At 38.4% G+C, this 15,928-nt stretch overlaps 1 protein-coding gene across 3 annotated transcripts in view; it reads left to right on the top strand.

Annotated features, from left to right (window-relative positions):
* Positions 1–13,623, top strand: part of LRRC4C (leucine rich repeat containing 4C) — a 512,204-nt gene extending 498,581 nt beyond the window's left edge. For all 3 annotated transcript variants that reach the window (XM_074809816.1, XM_074809817.1, XM_074809818.1), the window contains one exon: positions 10,950–13,623. In XM_074809816.1, coding sequence (XP_074665917.1) covers positions 10,992–12,908 — 1,917 coding nt within the window. In that variant the 5' untranslated portion in view covers positions 10,950–10,991 and the 3' untranslated portion in view covers positions 12,909–13,623. The remainder of the gene's footprint in view (positions 1–10,949) is intronic.
* Positions 13,624–15,928: the final 2,305 nt, after the last annotated feature.

Genomic DNA, 15,928 nt, shown 5'->3' with positions numbered 1-15,928 from the left:
GTCACCTTATGACTATGCTTTATACAAACATATTCAGGAGTTAATGCACTCATTATTGGCATTTAGTAATTAAAACATTACTACTTTGCCACTTTAGAGTGAACCATGTTTTGGAGCATACTATCTTTCAAAAGTGCTGTGGTCCATGAAACAGCATCTGTCCTTTACTAGGTGATAAACAGACGTTTGTGGCAGAAGGACTGACCGTTGAGAGGATATGGTTATTGCTAATGGGAAGGCTGGAGTTCATGTTATCCTGGACTGGTGCAGTCGTGTCAGAAGATATTTTGCCTAGTTGCATGTGAAACAGTTATGAACCTCTTAACTATTACCCTCTTCCCTTTCCTTCTTCAGCTAGAGAGGAAAGTTCCCTGAATGTGAACTGGTGCTCTTTTTCAAGTCATTTACATCTTCTTAGTTGGATAGCCCCAAATGATAATGAATTTGAAATGTCACATTTTGCCACTTGTACAGTTCTATGGCAGGAATTTTCTTTCAGGTTGTTTTAAGCATTTATATTTAAAAATCAGTTCAAGGCTTGCCAAGACCCTGTCTGACATGAGGCTTACATGAAAGCTTTCCTATGGCAAAGGATCAGAAGATCATAGCCCATATATTGGAGAGCCTTGCCAAGGGGAAGCTTTGAGAACAGTTCACAGGGAAGAGGTGACAGTAGGTCCCCAGGAGATCCTGCCCATTCCCATTGTAGGAAGGATTGGACTGGGTCCCAGGTGATCTATACCAGTGGGTGTCTGTGGCCTGTTCTCTGGGTAGAAGAAAGAAACACTTCTCATGAGATGTCCAATGAGTTTCAAGAAGGAAAAGCACAGCAAACATCATAAATTGTAATTTCAAATTCACAGTGTATTTCTTCAAACTTGCCATCTCGTGGCAGATACTTGATAATACTTACCAAACCAGAACAGCATCTGAATACAGTCCTGTAGGAGAAGGAACAAGAGAAAGAATACACAGATGAAATGACAAATGGAGCGTGTATAAAGCATTTCTGGAAGGTGTACAAATACTGTGATAAGAAGCATAATACAGGAATCTGTAGAATAGGGCAGAACATTTTCTAATATTTAATCAAATTTAGTTTTAAAGGTCATGGCATGTTGGTCTTCTAAAACTTGATGATCACACCTTTAGTATGTACACAAAGTCCACATTCAGGTGGAAATGTGAGTCGGGAGTCCTGGGTCCCTGTCCTGCCTCTGCTGCTGACACCTTTCATTATAGCAAATCCACTTGGACTCTTGTGGACTGCTGTGAGCCATACCCATCCATGCTCCGCTCAGGTGCAGACTCCGTCCTTGTGCTCTTAGGGCCAGGCTGGAGCAGTGCTGTGAGACACATTAGCTTGGGGTCAGCAACAAGATAATGGTGGCTGTATGGCTGTCACGTGGAGCACTACACATTGCACCTAGTCAGCGTGGAGTGTGAAGCGCATGTTTGCAAAATGTTGTGTAGACACATGCTAAATTTTGCCAACTGATTGAATCCATTATTGTCTCAGTTTCTTCGGCTATAAACTAGAATAATATTACCTATCTCCTTTCCAGAGGCCTTGCGAGGATGTGTTTATATTTGACATCTTATTAAGGCGATCCAAACAAGGATGCGTTGTTGCCAAAACTCCCATTGTATGCAAAGGGCCCTGGGGCCTTTACGTTCATGTAACTCCCAACAACAGCAGTATCAGGTCAAAGTTTGTTGTTCAGATCCGGGAAAATACTTGTAAGTAGTTGTTATAGTCCCCCTGAGTCATCACATAGTTTCACTCTTAATTTTATTTCACTAGCTGCCTGCTAAATTGAACCGAAACATTTTCCCACTTGTAATATTTAAAGGTGTACAAATACTGTATGCAAGAGCACCTGTGACCTATTCATTGCCCAGCAGTGATAGATCTGGTAATAATCTGCTTGCTATTCTGGCTGTGCTGCACTTCGGTAACACCTAGAGTTTAATTGAAATACACCCTGACCTTGGTTTTGTTCATGAGGCATAGAATGGACATAATTACGATGAATCTACTGAGGGATATGATGGCAAAATGTCGTATCGCTAATTTTGTCTCCCCACGCCCTTTTGGAGAAAAAAATAAATGACAGATCTCAGTAAAAACCAATGTGCTGTAGTTTTGTAAAAGTCCTAAAACAAGTAATTTTCTGAAAATTTAACTTATGTTTCTCTGTACCTATTTTTTCTCTTCAAACACTATCACAGTATGATAATTGCATTGCCCCTAACAGTTTCATATTCTTTCATAATTAAATAAACAGCTTGTAAATTGCAGACCACAAAATGCCTGTGTTCCACTCTTACCTTCAGGGGTTTCCATAGTTACCAAGGACAAGAATTTAACCATCATTTGCCAGACTTGAGGTTATTTGTAGCCTTAACTTTTTATCTTATGTCTTTTTTTCTCTTTGTCTCTTTGTTTATTAACAGAATGAGGGAGTAATTTAGACTCAGTTAGCCACTACAAATGCAATGATGCAAAATGGACTCTGGTGCTTTAGTGTGTTATTAGCTGGGTGTTTCTCCCAGAAGGTATTTTATAATAGTGCATGCTAGCAATACAGCCTGTAGTTACCAAGGTTATGAAATACCTATCAAGCCCTTCTCCAACTGAACATCAACTAATTCAGACCTTAAAAAAAAGGAAAACACCTGTCTTGACACAGCATGATGGCATAGAAGTATTTAGGCAGATACCTAGTTTAATTCATACCCCAAAAAGCATTGGTGCAGATTTTGCATGGCTGCTTTAATGAAATTCCCTTTCATCCCTCAGTCTCCTCTGTTTTACATATCACAAAATACATTTGGAAAAACTGCACTTCTTAAGGCACAAACTCGATTTTTTTATGCCACTGAAATGAACAATCCCCTGGTTCACTAATCTCAAAATAATCTGAAGATATTTCTAAATGTCTTCAAATTTTACCAGAACGTCTCTGCTGACAAAGTATAGAAACTACTACTGATCCACAACTGTATTATACGTTCATCAAACTAAAATATTTCTGTCTTTTGGTTTATATTATCTACTGAGGTCAAGAGCTCAGCAAGGCTCAAAGGATGATTTGTATGGGTAAACAAGAATATTCAGCATTAACACATCCGGTAGACAAATGCACATATTGTAATTTAGGAAGGGACGTTATGGGCTTTAAAAACTAGACTTCAGTTTTCTAAGATTAGGATGAAACTTTATTAAGGGCAAGTATATACTCTAATTGTCAATTTTTTTGGTTACTCTTCATTGTACTGGCTACATTTGTATATGCGTTCTTAGAATATGTGGTGGTCTGACATTTCCTACATAGGTTTTTATAGTTTGTGAGTAGGGAGAAAATTTTGGAAGGAATCAGAGCTAACATCTTGGATTCTGTCAGCCTTGCACCTTTTTTTTTTTTCCTTTTCATCTTTTAAACGACACAACATTTTAATATTTCATATACGTAACCTGCAGATTTTTGCCTGCTAGTTTGAAATCCTGTAGTATGTTGTTGAAAAGGATGTTAATTGATACAACTTAATGCTTCCATGTAAAAAAATTGATAATATTCTACCAGACCAAAACTAGTTTGAAGTGAAGTATCACTGTAGTACATTTAGATGTTGTCTTAAATCACTACTAGTCTGCTAAAAACAAAGAAATACTACAGTGTTTCAAAATAACGACCCCAGTGTGACGGGAGTGAAAATTGCTTTGGTTTGGAGCAGTGCTTTAGCATATCATATCATTTTTTATTAAGGGTTGGTTTTATACTAATTTTGCTGTGGTTCACAGATGTCTTCTGAATGGGGATCTGTGAGTTTGTTTTGATAATAAATGAAAAAGGGCTAAGGAAAGCTTCTTTTCAATAGTTATAAATACACTGAAGTTTAATTTTTGCTCACTGAGGTATTTCTGGCATAAGGTTGTGAAATCCTGAAAGTGTTTGTGTGACTTCCCCTTATATCATGGTTGTTACAGGACATGTAGTGATATGCTGCCATAATTAAGAGAATTTTGTTATCAGGAATTTTATAAAATTTCTTCTGTACAGTTGCGTGTTTTCCCCTACACAGATATCTGTCCAGAAAAATATAGAAGATGAAACAAACAAAAAAGATTCAGAGAAACTGTGTTTTATCAACTTAACTAGTGAAGTGAGAAGAGCCAAATGGGACTTGAATAACCCAAGTGATGGGGTAGAAAACCTTTCTACCTTTATGTAGTTGGTTTGAATCGAGCCCAAGTCAATACAAAACAAAAATTCCTAATGTCTACATGGGGTATCAAGAAAATGAATCCAAATTAACTTTGAAAAGGGACTAGCTAAACTACATTAAATTCTTTTATGGACACTCTTAATTGAAATTACAGTGGCCTTGATTCAATTTAGCTTAAATTAAATTCTAAATAAGAGTGTCCACACAAAGATTTAATGCAATATAATTAACCCACTTCAAAAGTTAATTCCAATTAAATTTCTAGAATGTTTCCTGGGTGGGCGAGTACCATGCTGTATTGTGGGGGCTTTTATGAAAGAATTTAAGTTAGTTCATCGTGAATAGTTCATAGATTGCTCCTATTCATAGCACTGTGAGCAGTCTGAACAGAGGGATTAGGACTATTTTGTCCTCTTCACCCTTTGGGTGACATCCAGGTAAAGGTCAATAAAGAAGCCAAATAATTCCTCTTAATAAATAAGTATGTATGTCCTAAAGATATATCCATTACATGTTTCTGAAGTTTCCTATGATTTTCCTATAAAATTAGCAAATGTTATGAGTTGTAGTGAGGATACAAAGTGCAAATGATTCTTGGGAGTAAAAGAATATTTATAAGTAAAGGGACATACTGAACTGATTTAGTTTAAAACACTGTGAAATCTCTTTGTTTCCAGCTACAATGCAAATATTTTTGCCTGGACCAATGCACGCTAAAATTCTCATTTTTAAAATGTCTATTTCATGCTCATTTCTGTTAAGGAGAAAATTTTAAACCTTAGGAAGACAAGAGAGAGGAAACATGAAATCATGCTGGAAAACGAGGGGTATGAAATAAAGCTGTTTTCTGTATTACAAAATGAGAGAAAAGAAGAAAAAGCCAGACTGGGTCAAACTCATCCTTGATTGAACTCGCCTGAAATGAATGGTGATACAGGAGGATTGAGTATGTCCAATCACATTTAGGTCTTTCAGGTCAGTGTCTTAGTGATTCAGCTGAGTCTTGAAGGACTTGCAGAAGAGAACCAGGAGGTATCTGTGGTAGAGCAACAGCCATGCTGCCTCCTATACTTACGTGCTTCAAGGGGCCAAAGAAAATCTCGACTATGTCCCAGAGTGAAACAGTGAAACATGCAAAGAGGAGAATAATTTGCATCGTGAGTGTTTTGATTTATCTGGTCTCATGAGCAATCAGTTTGCATTGCAGGGCTGCCTATCTAGCCCTCTTTGGCCTGCACTGTATTTAACTAAAAATAAAATAAAAGCCAAATAGATAAAAGCTGCTGGGCTTTGAAATCTCCCAGGTTTTTAGGCATTATTGCAATGGCTCCCTAAACTGTTGTTGAGACTTTTAAAGTCCTGTAGCAATGAAAAGGGAAACCTGATTTTTAAGAATGGAGGAAAAGATACGCAGCTATGTAGTGGCAGTGATGGGTTTTCACTGTAAAGCAGTCTGTTTAAAAAACCCCAAACATCGCAGACAGGAGCCAATCCACGAGAAAAATGAAAAATAAGATTGGGAAGAGAAAGATATGAGATATACTGTAACACAGTTTACTGATTTTGCATGATGATTATTGTAATGCTCTATTAAGAGCATAACCTGTGTTCCTTTGCTGGTGGCAAAGACATTCAATGGAGAAAAATAATGGTGTCATTGTACCGTACATGGGCAGGGAACAGCACGCAGAGTGTTTGTACTCCTCTTGAACTAAAAGAACTAAAAGTCCTCAGGGGTTCAGCCAGGTGGAAGGGAAATTTAGGACAGAAAAGCTAGGGAGGGGAGCAAGAGGGTATGGTGAGTGAATCCCTGGCAACGTGGTTCCATCAGCCCGAGCCTTCACAGCCATATGGGGACACGCATCTGAGGCCGCAGGAGCATTTGCGGAGCAGATGTTGGTGGAGGATTTCTGACCCCGGTGGAGCTCCCTGCCCACAGTTCAGTCTCTGTTCTGGGACGAGGGTTTACCCTCATGTGTTTCAGTATTTTGTGGAGCTAAAACATATTGTGTGCTTGTCTCCTGGTATCTACGCTGAAATTCCCTTGGCTTCCTCTGCTGGCACCGCTGCCAAAAGGGAGTCAGTCTCAGGCCCTGAGAGCATTCAGAGTTCCTGAAAAGAGAGTCAAAAGAGTCACTTCTGCATAAGGTCATCCTGGGATTTAGACCTATTTTTATTGCTGTACTCCATGCTCTGTTCCATACAGAAACTCTCTTCAATTCTCTGCTGCTGATACTACCAGAAGAGACTTCCCAGCATAATTAGCCGCTTGACGCACCTAGCTCCTCTTCATATATTTGGAAATCTGCCATTTAATTTGCAACTGTAGAGTGGCTTGTTTACTAAAAAATGCAGATATCTTTGGAAAGGGTTTTTCTCTCAAAAAACCTCTTTAGAAGGATGTGATGTACAGCATACCAAACTGTGCTATATAAAGTGAAGCAAAGGTGCTTTTTTCTGAATGCATCCACATATTTGTCAACCTGAAAAAAAAGTTGTAAAAAGTGATCTGCATGTTCCTCATGCTGAAATTTTCTGGCACGTGGCTGAGGGAGAGTTGTGATGATTTAACTGTGCTTTAGTTGAGATTTAACAGTGATGTACTTGTGATGATTTAATTTTACTGTGATAGTTTAATGACCTGATATCTGATAAATTCTGTCTATATTTTCAATGCAGTGACATGTAGCATCACATCTCATCTTTCATGGCAGATGTACAGCACCAACCAAAGTGTGTTAGATCATACTGTATCATAAACCATATATTGGGATAAAGCCGTGGCCTTTGCACTGCAATGCTCCACTGCTGAGACAGTTATTCATAGACCCACAGACTAGACAGAAAGCTGAGTTGCCAGCAGCAACTCAACTGCCAGTGCTCCAGCTAAGGGTCATTGGAGCTTGGGAAAATATCTTTTCCACCTGCCGTACCTCATTGGGCAGATCTTTGGGAATGGTGTAGAAGTTCTCTTTTGCAATCAAAGCCCGCCGTTACAGGAAAATCCTTCAGTGATCAGGGTAAGTAGGGTCACTTTCTCCAGGTAAAATAACAAGGAGAGATCAAAGCACATCAGGCTTAAAACCTAATTACAAAAAAATAGGAAAATGAATTGAGGATTCCGTTACAATGCTCATAAGGAAGACATCTCTGCATGCATGTTTGGCAAAGTTACCTTTCAACAGCATAACTAGTGCATCCTTCAAGTTGTCCCTAAGGAAACCTGCACTGTGCATATCTGCAGAGGTGGATTAGCACTGTCATTCCTTACTTCATTTTCTGCGTCAGATCTTAAGAGGGCAACGTTTTTCACTCAAAGGAAAATGTGTAGTTGATCAAGACTACGTATCAGATAAACTAGAGAGAGGCACGCATATCAAATGGCAATTTGTAAAAAAGATTTTCTGAGTTCTGTGGAAATAGAAAACAAAACAAATAACTCTCCATATATGTGTATGTGTTTGTGTATGTATATGTCTCCACGGCCATAAAGAGAATATACATTACTGTACTAAAATGACAACTGATATATGCTTTGGTAATTAGAGCAATGCCACAGACAGACTTAAAGTCATGTTTGGAAACACATTTAATAATTGTACGGTGTCTGGGGAACTCACTGTGCAGTAAGGAAATTCTTCGCATTTTAAACTACATTTTAAATCTCTACAGCAGAGGGCACTAGCGCTATTGAATTGACCATAGAGTTGATATTTTGGTATTAGAAAAATGAAGGGGAAAAAAAATCGCTTAGAAGACAAAGAGTTGTCAACAAAGACGAAAGAAGCTGGTTGATGGTCTGTGTTCCACGTGTAGATTTATAAAGCTAAACCTTCATGTGTCTTTAGCATAATAGACAGATACTGAATAGCAAATTACTCTAGTACAGAGTTCCAGATGGATCTTTATGTAAGGCCCATTAAAATACTTCCATAGTGTTCTTCAAGGCTTTAAGTGAATTTTCCACTGGTTTTGTGCTGGCTAATTTTTTGGGGGGTATTTCCAGGGTATTTATGATTTAAAGTTACCCGTATGTGAAATGACTGCACCAAGACTTCCTGAATACTTAAGCTCTGAGTTGTGGAAAACCACTAGTACAAAAGAAAGGACCTTTTTAATACATTCTTACTGCCACTAGGAATTTCACTGCAGTATGTTCGCCTCACACAAGGCTCACCAGTTGGAAGTGAGAACTTGCAAGGCATTGCCTAACATTTTTTCTGCTGGTCATGGTGGCTTTTTTGAATCATCAGCTCCCCTGTGCTTGCAGCACCAAGCCCAGTTAGTGTGCTTTATATGCTGAACACTGCATTTTGCTTCTTGTATTACCAAAGTAGAGGGAAAAAAAATTTTGTGATGTAAATAAATCCAAAGTTAAATCAAATGTGGCTACAAAAGCTAAGATTTTCTCTCATGACTCTCAGAAAATATTCCAGAGAAATGGCAGAGTACTTATATGTTAAAGATACAGGATAACTGGCAGCTCTGAAGCTGGACGTAGGGGACTGAGTTCTTATCTCAGTTCCAGTGAAGACAGTAACATCACACCAGTGCAATGGTAAAATTTTTGGTGTAGTGTGTTTCTGTATCGGTTTTATTACTTGTGAATGGCAGTCATTGTTCAGTCCAAGTCCTTAGGGGATAAGTTTTAGAAGAATTTAAAAAATGAGAAAGGAGAGACAAATCTACTGAATAAATAAAACAACTAGTGACAAACAAAAATGCTAATACAAGCATATTAACTATCACAGAAGATAGTTAATTACTATCAACAGCAAAATTCATGGATCACAGATCTTAACTAAGGAGCCTGAAATTGGTATTAGACTCACTGATATAATTTTTTTGACCACAACGGGCAGATTCTTCTTCATGACAGTGTAAGAAGGATGGGAACCAAGTCCTTTTCACCTCCTTCTTACAGGTAGTTTTGCTACAGTTGGATTTTTGATGTAAGGGAACTCGAATTTTAGTGATTAGTTTGAAAGTGTTTCTCCATATATTGTGTTCAGCACCTCTGAAGAGCCTGCAGTAAGAAGGAAGGAGTGTACAGCAGCTGCCCCTCATCTAGTCTAGTAATTGTCCTAAACCCATGAAGCTGATGTTCAGCAGCGCAGTTGTTGGCAGAGGAAAGGGATGAAGAGGTGGGAGCAGTAACATCTAACCACAGGGTCTCCAGAGCCATATGACAGAAATGTAAGCCACTGAGAGAGAAGACTTGCTCAAGGTTGCAAAACACATTAATTTCATGAATCTTTCATAACAAGAATGATGTTTTATAAATAACACTTACAGAGCAGATCAAACAGATACAGCCTAGATTTTCCAATTCCCATTCACAGGTTTTTAACCATTATATTGGCTTTCTCTGCAGTAAATTATTAAAAGCGAGATGAGAATACTCGCTAGCTCTGAACCATTATAACAATTTTTTAAAAAAATGCAGAAATGAATTCTCAGAATTATCATTGTCTGAATATATAATTAGAAAAGAGTCTTTCATTAAATGAATTATTGTGAGACACAAGTTAATATATTTTTTCCTGTATTTTTTTTAAAGAAAGATAGCTTTTTTTATACAAAATGAAACAATTCCAAGCCTGGAGTGGAAAACCATTGCCTTATAGTATTTTGTTTGGCTGAATACATGTATTATGCATCTGGGTGCTCTAGGTTATAAATATGCTTTAAGCTTGCTGTAATTTATAAGACTTCACTTTTGGCTGATTTATAGGAAATTTCATTAATCTCTACAACAGAGGGACCTTGCACCGAGCAGATTGAAAACGAACTGAGGGCTGGGGGCTTTAAGAACTACCACAAATGAATCAGTACTGAAATTCCTAAAATGGTAATGATAATTTATAGTTTAAAGGTCTTTTTTCCCCTTACAGTAAGATCTGTAGGATTTTTTTAAGAGGTGCCAATGAAACTGCCAACCCTGAAGCTACAGAGATATTTTTCATCATTTAAATGGTTATTCTTATTTCTGTGTTCAGCACACATTTACTAATGAGTGTTTCTCTGCTGCTGGTGCCAAACAAAAGAGTTGAGGAGGAAATATCATGAAATTGGATGATGCTGTTTAACGGTAGGGAAGAACTGATGCTCAGCATGTTTCTTTTGTATTTTTTTTTTTTTTTAAATTTGAAATAGGCAAGATCTTGCCCTGACATTGCATGACCTGCTGTGTTCAGTATTAAAGGCGTTATTTCTAGTTAAGCTCCAACGCAGGAATCACATTTGTATAGACAAAGATATTCACCCATATAAAACAGGAGTCTCCACTTGCTCTTCATATTATCTGTTGTCTTGTCTTATGTCAAGAAGGTTAACACCTTGAATATTATGATGATTCCTATCTTACTTATTTTTGCATTTTGAGTCCCTTGTCACTTCTTTCAACTCTGCCTCTGAGTTAGAACATTTCTTTTAGGTATCCACTGTGGTTGAACTTATCTGCCATCCAGCTACATGCATTACATATTGGACTAAGACGGAAAAGCTAGTGTCTGATATTTTCTTATCTCATTGCCAATTACAGCTCACATACATAGCTGTACAGGAAACAAAATATTAGAATTTCTATGGCTATTCTTCCTATAGAGTTTCATGAAATTGGTAGAGTTGATTGAAAGGACTTGAGAAGTCTTTATTTAAAAAGCACACTTCACTTTTTGAGATTAATGTTCTCCTTCTCCCTTCTTTCTTTCTTTCAGGCTATTCAAACTCCAGAAGGACCAACACCAAATAAATTATGAATGTTGAACAAGATGACCTTACATCCACAGCAGATAATGATAGGTCCTAGGTTTAACAGGGCCCTATTTGACCCCCTGCTTGTGGTGCTGTTGGCTCTTCAGCTTCTTGTGGTGGCTGGTCTAGTGAGGGCTCAAACTTGCCCTTCTGTCTGCTCCTGCAGCAATCAGTTTAGTAAAGTGATTTGTGTAAGGAAAAATCTGAGAGACGTGCCAGACGGCATCTCCACCAACACCCGCTTGCTCAATCTCCATGAGAACCAGATCCAAATCATTAAAGTTAATAGCTTCAAGCATCTGAGGCACCTAGAAATCCTGCAGCTCAGCAGGAATCACATCAGAACAATTGAAATAGGGGCTTTCAATGGTCTGGCCAATCTCAACACTTTGGAACTCTTTGATAATCGTCTGACCACTATCCCAAATGGGGCTTTTGTATACCTTTCAAAACTGAAGGAACTGTGGTTGAGAAATAACCCCATTGAGAGCATCCCTTCTTATGCTTTTAACAGAATCCCTTCTCTCCGGAGGCTGGATTTGGGGGAATTGAAAAGGCTTTCATATATCTCAGAAGGTGCCTTTGAAGGTCTGTCCAACTTGAGGTATTTGAACCTTGCCATGTGCAATCTTCGAGAGATTCCTAACCTCACCCCACTTGTAAAACTGGATGAGTTAGATCTTTCTGGGAATCACCTGACTGCCATCAGGCCAGGTTCTTTCCAAGGGTTAATGCATCTTCAGAAATTGTGGATGATACAGTCTCAGATTCAAGTGATAGAAAGGAATGCTTTCGATAACCTTCAGTCACTTGTAGAGATCAATCTGGCACACAACAATCTAACACTACTGCCTCATGACCTGTTCACACCACTCCGCCTAGAAAGGATCCACTTGCATCACAATCCTTGGAACTGCAACTGTGATATCCTTTGGCTCAGCTGGTGGATTAAAGACAAGGCACCCTCCAATACTGCATGCTGTGCCCGTTGCCACACACCTCCCAGTTTAAAAGGAAGGTACATTGGTGAGCTGGACCTGAATTACTTCACGTGTTATGCTCCAGTCATAGTGGAGCCACCAGCAGACCTCAACGTCACAGAAGGCATGGCTGCAGAGATGAAATGCCGGGCATCAACCTCCCTGACCTCTGTATCTTGGATTACTCCAAATGGATCTGTTATGACGCATGGGGCATACAGAGTTCGGATTGCTGTGCTCAGTGATGGCACATTAAATTTTACAAAGGTAACTGTGCAAGACACGGGTTTGTATACATGCATGGTGAGTAACTCTGTTGGGAATACCACAGCTTCTGCCACACTGAATGTGACTGCCCTGGATAACCCCGGTTACACGTACTTTTCAACCGTCACAGTAGAGACTGTGGAACCTTCTCAGGATGAGGCACAGACCACAGAGCAAGTTGGGCCCACACCAGTTACCAACTGGGAGACCACTAACATGACAACCTCACTCACTCCACAGAGCACAAGATCTACAGAAAAAATGTTCACCATTCCTGTGACGGACGCAAACAACGGGATCCCGGGAATAGATGAGGTTATGAAGACTACCAAAATCATAATTGGTTGTTTTGTGGCTATCACTCTCATGGCTGCTGTGATGCTGGTAATTTTCTACAAAATGAGGAAACAGCATCACCGACAGAACCATCATGCTCCAACGCGGACTGTAGAGATCATTAATGTGGATGATGAGCTTACAGGTGATACACCCATAGAGAGTCACTTGCCCATGCCAGCAATAGAGCATGAGCACCTAAATCACTATAACTCTTATAAGTCTCCTTTCAACCACACAACAACAGTTAACACAATAAATTCAATACACAGTTCAGTGCATGAACCGTTATTGATCCGAATGAACTCAAAAGACAATGTACAAGAGACTCAAATCTAAAACATTTATGACATTATGGGGTGGGGGTGGGGACAAAAAAAGATGGTTTATAAAACAAATGACACAAATGACTGGGCTAAATCTACTGTTTCAAAAAAGTGTCTTTACAAAGAAAAAGAAATTTATTTATTAAAAATTCTATTGTGATCTAAAGCAGACAAAATTATGTGTATTCCTCAGAACCTGTTTTTGCTGCACTTCTTTACCCTCCTCATTCCCTTTTTCCTCCCCAACCTACCCTGATTCCCATTTGCCATATTTTTCATAGGAGATCTTAATTCCCTAAAAGAACTGGTCTAGGAAATTTTGTAAGAATTCTGTTACACTTTGGGAATTTTTATGGTGAATTCTAGTGGTGAGATTCGGTCTATTTTGTCACTTTTTCTTTTTTTTTTTTTTTTTTTTCCTCATGCCCTTTTGGAAATTATTCAGTAGAGAATGGAATAATAACAGCAACTTTACAAGTGAGAAAAACAAACAAGCAAAACTTTTTCTTTCCGTGTAATGATTTGCTCTGTATTTACCAAAAGGACCGTTCTGTGAAAAAATGGAAGAAAAAAAACAGTAAAAAAGAAAAACAAAACCACAAAACCCAAGAAATTAATTTACTTGTGAAAACCTATAAACCCCATGATCTTTTAAACAATTCTAGAACCAGAATTTGTAGTTCAAACACTAAACTAAGATTATAAATAAAATATTGTTTTTTTCTGTACTTGGATATAGCTCATTTTTAGTATGGCTTTAAACATCAAAAGTTTGTTAAAATTCTTATGATATTCTGCTGTGATGGTCCAAAACACAATCACAAGAGAATAATTAAACCATATTGGATCATTACTGAAGAATAGCATAGTTTTCATTTTAGTTTATGTAAGCAGTATGATGGCAAAGAAGGTTGTTTGACTTTTAAAGCAAGATTAAGATTATTCCTTCTAATGGTGTTTTCAATTATCTCTATTATATTGCAAGATGTATTTCACAATGCCAGGAAAAGTTTCGCAAGGAGTTGTAGTTATCACTGAATTTATTAGACAAAGCTGAAAAGTTTGTTCTGTTTTTTTGTTATTTTTAATTGTCAATAAGAAAATTCATCTTTATATCCAAGGTAGTCGTTTCCAGTTCAGTTGTTCTGGGACTCCTAGACATAAATATGAAATATGTTTAGCTGTCTATAATACCTATAATGAGAGCTGTATCCCTATGTGCAAAATGAAATTAAAAAACTTGTTAACGAAGTAACTCACAGGAAGAAGTCCAAGGATTTTGGTTTAAGAAAATAGGAAGAACAAAGTCAGCCAAATCAGAGGAAAGTATAGGTCACTGTAATTTGCATGACAATTAGACTCCCTGTAGAGTAACCAGCTTACATTAATTTAAACTCAGACTCATTTACCAATAGGAAATATACACCCTTTTCCTTTCTATTTATATACATTCTCTGGATTTAGCTTATTGGTGTAGGAACGGTGTATACCTTGCATGCTGAAAGCTTAAAAGGACAGCTTTGCATAAGAAAACCAACTTCAGGACACTGTGTTCTTCCAAGTAGAAGTTCTGCCAAATTCAACTACTTTATGCATTGGCAACTGAATAGAAGCATTTTAAGACGATTTAAGTTAGGAAAAAGAATTATATATATCATCTCTGAATGTCTTTTCACCTGTTTTCTTCCTTGGCCACCCTTACTGTGAATTTTCAGGGTCCTGTGCCTGGTAAATAATGTTCTTATCAAAAATCTCTCTGGGGCTTTCTAGTATGCAATAGCATGCAGGATGAAGAGTCTACTGAAGAGTATACTTCTGTAAATTCAAGAAGAAATTTCTGCCAGGTTATGGGGGTAAATATCTCTTGTTAGATGCACAGTTCTCAAGGTTACAAGTGAATATTGTAGTAAGAAGGCCTGATTTAAAGAGGACACTGTGGAGATAGGTAACGATGAATCACACCCTGCAAGGAGTCTGATAAGTCTAACACAGAATGAAACCCAAAGTTCTATAATAATCTCAAAGAAACATTTGGCAAGACATTATCCTTTGATGTACTACATGAAAAATAATATCTACTCTAAGGGAATTTTAATAGAGGACAAAGATGGACCTGAATCTAAAATGCTGCAGTCGAGATTCCTAGCTTTGCCTGTTCCTCCAAAGTGCATTAGAGCACTTTATTGGTGATTTCTTTTAAGCATTGTGGTGGAGTCTGTACAAAGACACTGCAATTAAACATAGCTATTTGTACTTTGCCCATCTGGCCAGTAACATTGTGTCCATGACCAGTGCTTATCTGAAAATTGAAAAAATTATTTCCAGGAAACCTACATCTGAGCCATCTGTAATCAATGGGTTTATGTTAAAAAACTACAGCTACTCTCTAACCAGTATTTATGAAAGCACTTATGGTCACCATGGTTTTATAAACAGGTAGTTTTTACTAACTCCTAAAGGTTGTGCATAGGAGGCTGTTAAGAAAAAAGGTATGCCTATTGCCAAGTGGGACACTGGGTCAATGACAATCCTTATTCCTCTCTGGAGTAATACAAAACGATATCAGTGACCGTTTTAAACAATACATACATTCTTACTGAGTGTTAATCTGGTTTTATTGGCTCATCAAAAAAATCAGATACTCCTGCTTGCTCATGATAAGCAGAAAGAAAAAGCATTTTGGTATGTCTGGTTGGGTGAGTATATATGTGTTACATGGAAACCGTACTAGTTATGATTTTCCCAGTATCTTCCCTACGCTTCTTGGAACCATAGAGATTATGGTTATGATTATCTGCTCAAGGGTAGGGAGGCTCTGCAGAGAGACCTGGACAGGCTGGAGCGATGGGCTGAGCCCAACTGTATGAGCTTCAATAAGGCCAAATGCCGGGTGCTGCCCTTGGGCCACAACAACCCCCAGCAGCGCTACAGGCCTGGGGAGGAGTGGCTGGAGAGCTGCCAGTCAGAGAGGGACCTGGGGGGGTTGATTGACAGCCGGCTGAACAGGAGCCAGCAGTGTGCCCAGGTGGCCAA

The sequence above is a fragment of the Strix aluco genome, chromosome 31, assembly GCF_031877795.1.
Source record: "Strix aluco isolate bStrAlu1 chromosome 31, bStrAlu1.hap1, whole genome shotgun sequence".
NCBI classification, from domain to species: domain Eukaryota; kingdom Metazoa; phylum Chordata; class Aves; order Strigiformes; family Strigidae; genus Strix; species Strix aluco.
Note: the sequence above shows the minus strand (reverse complement) of the source record. Positions and strands in the feature narration are given on the sequence as shown.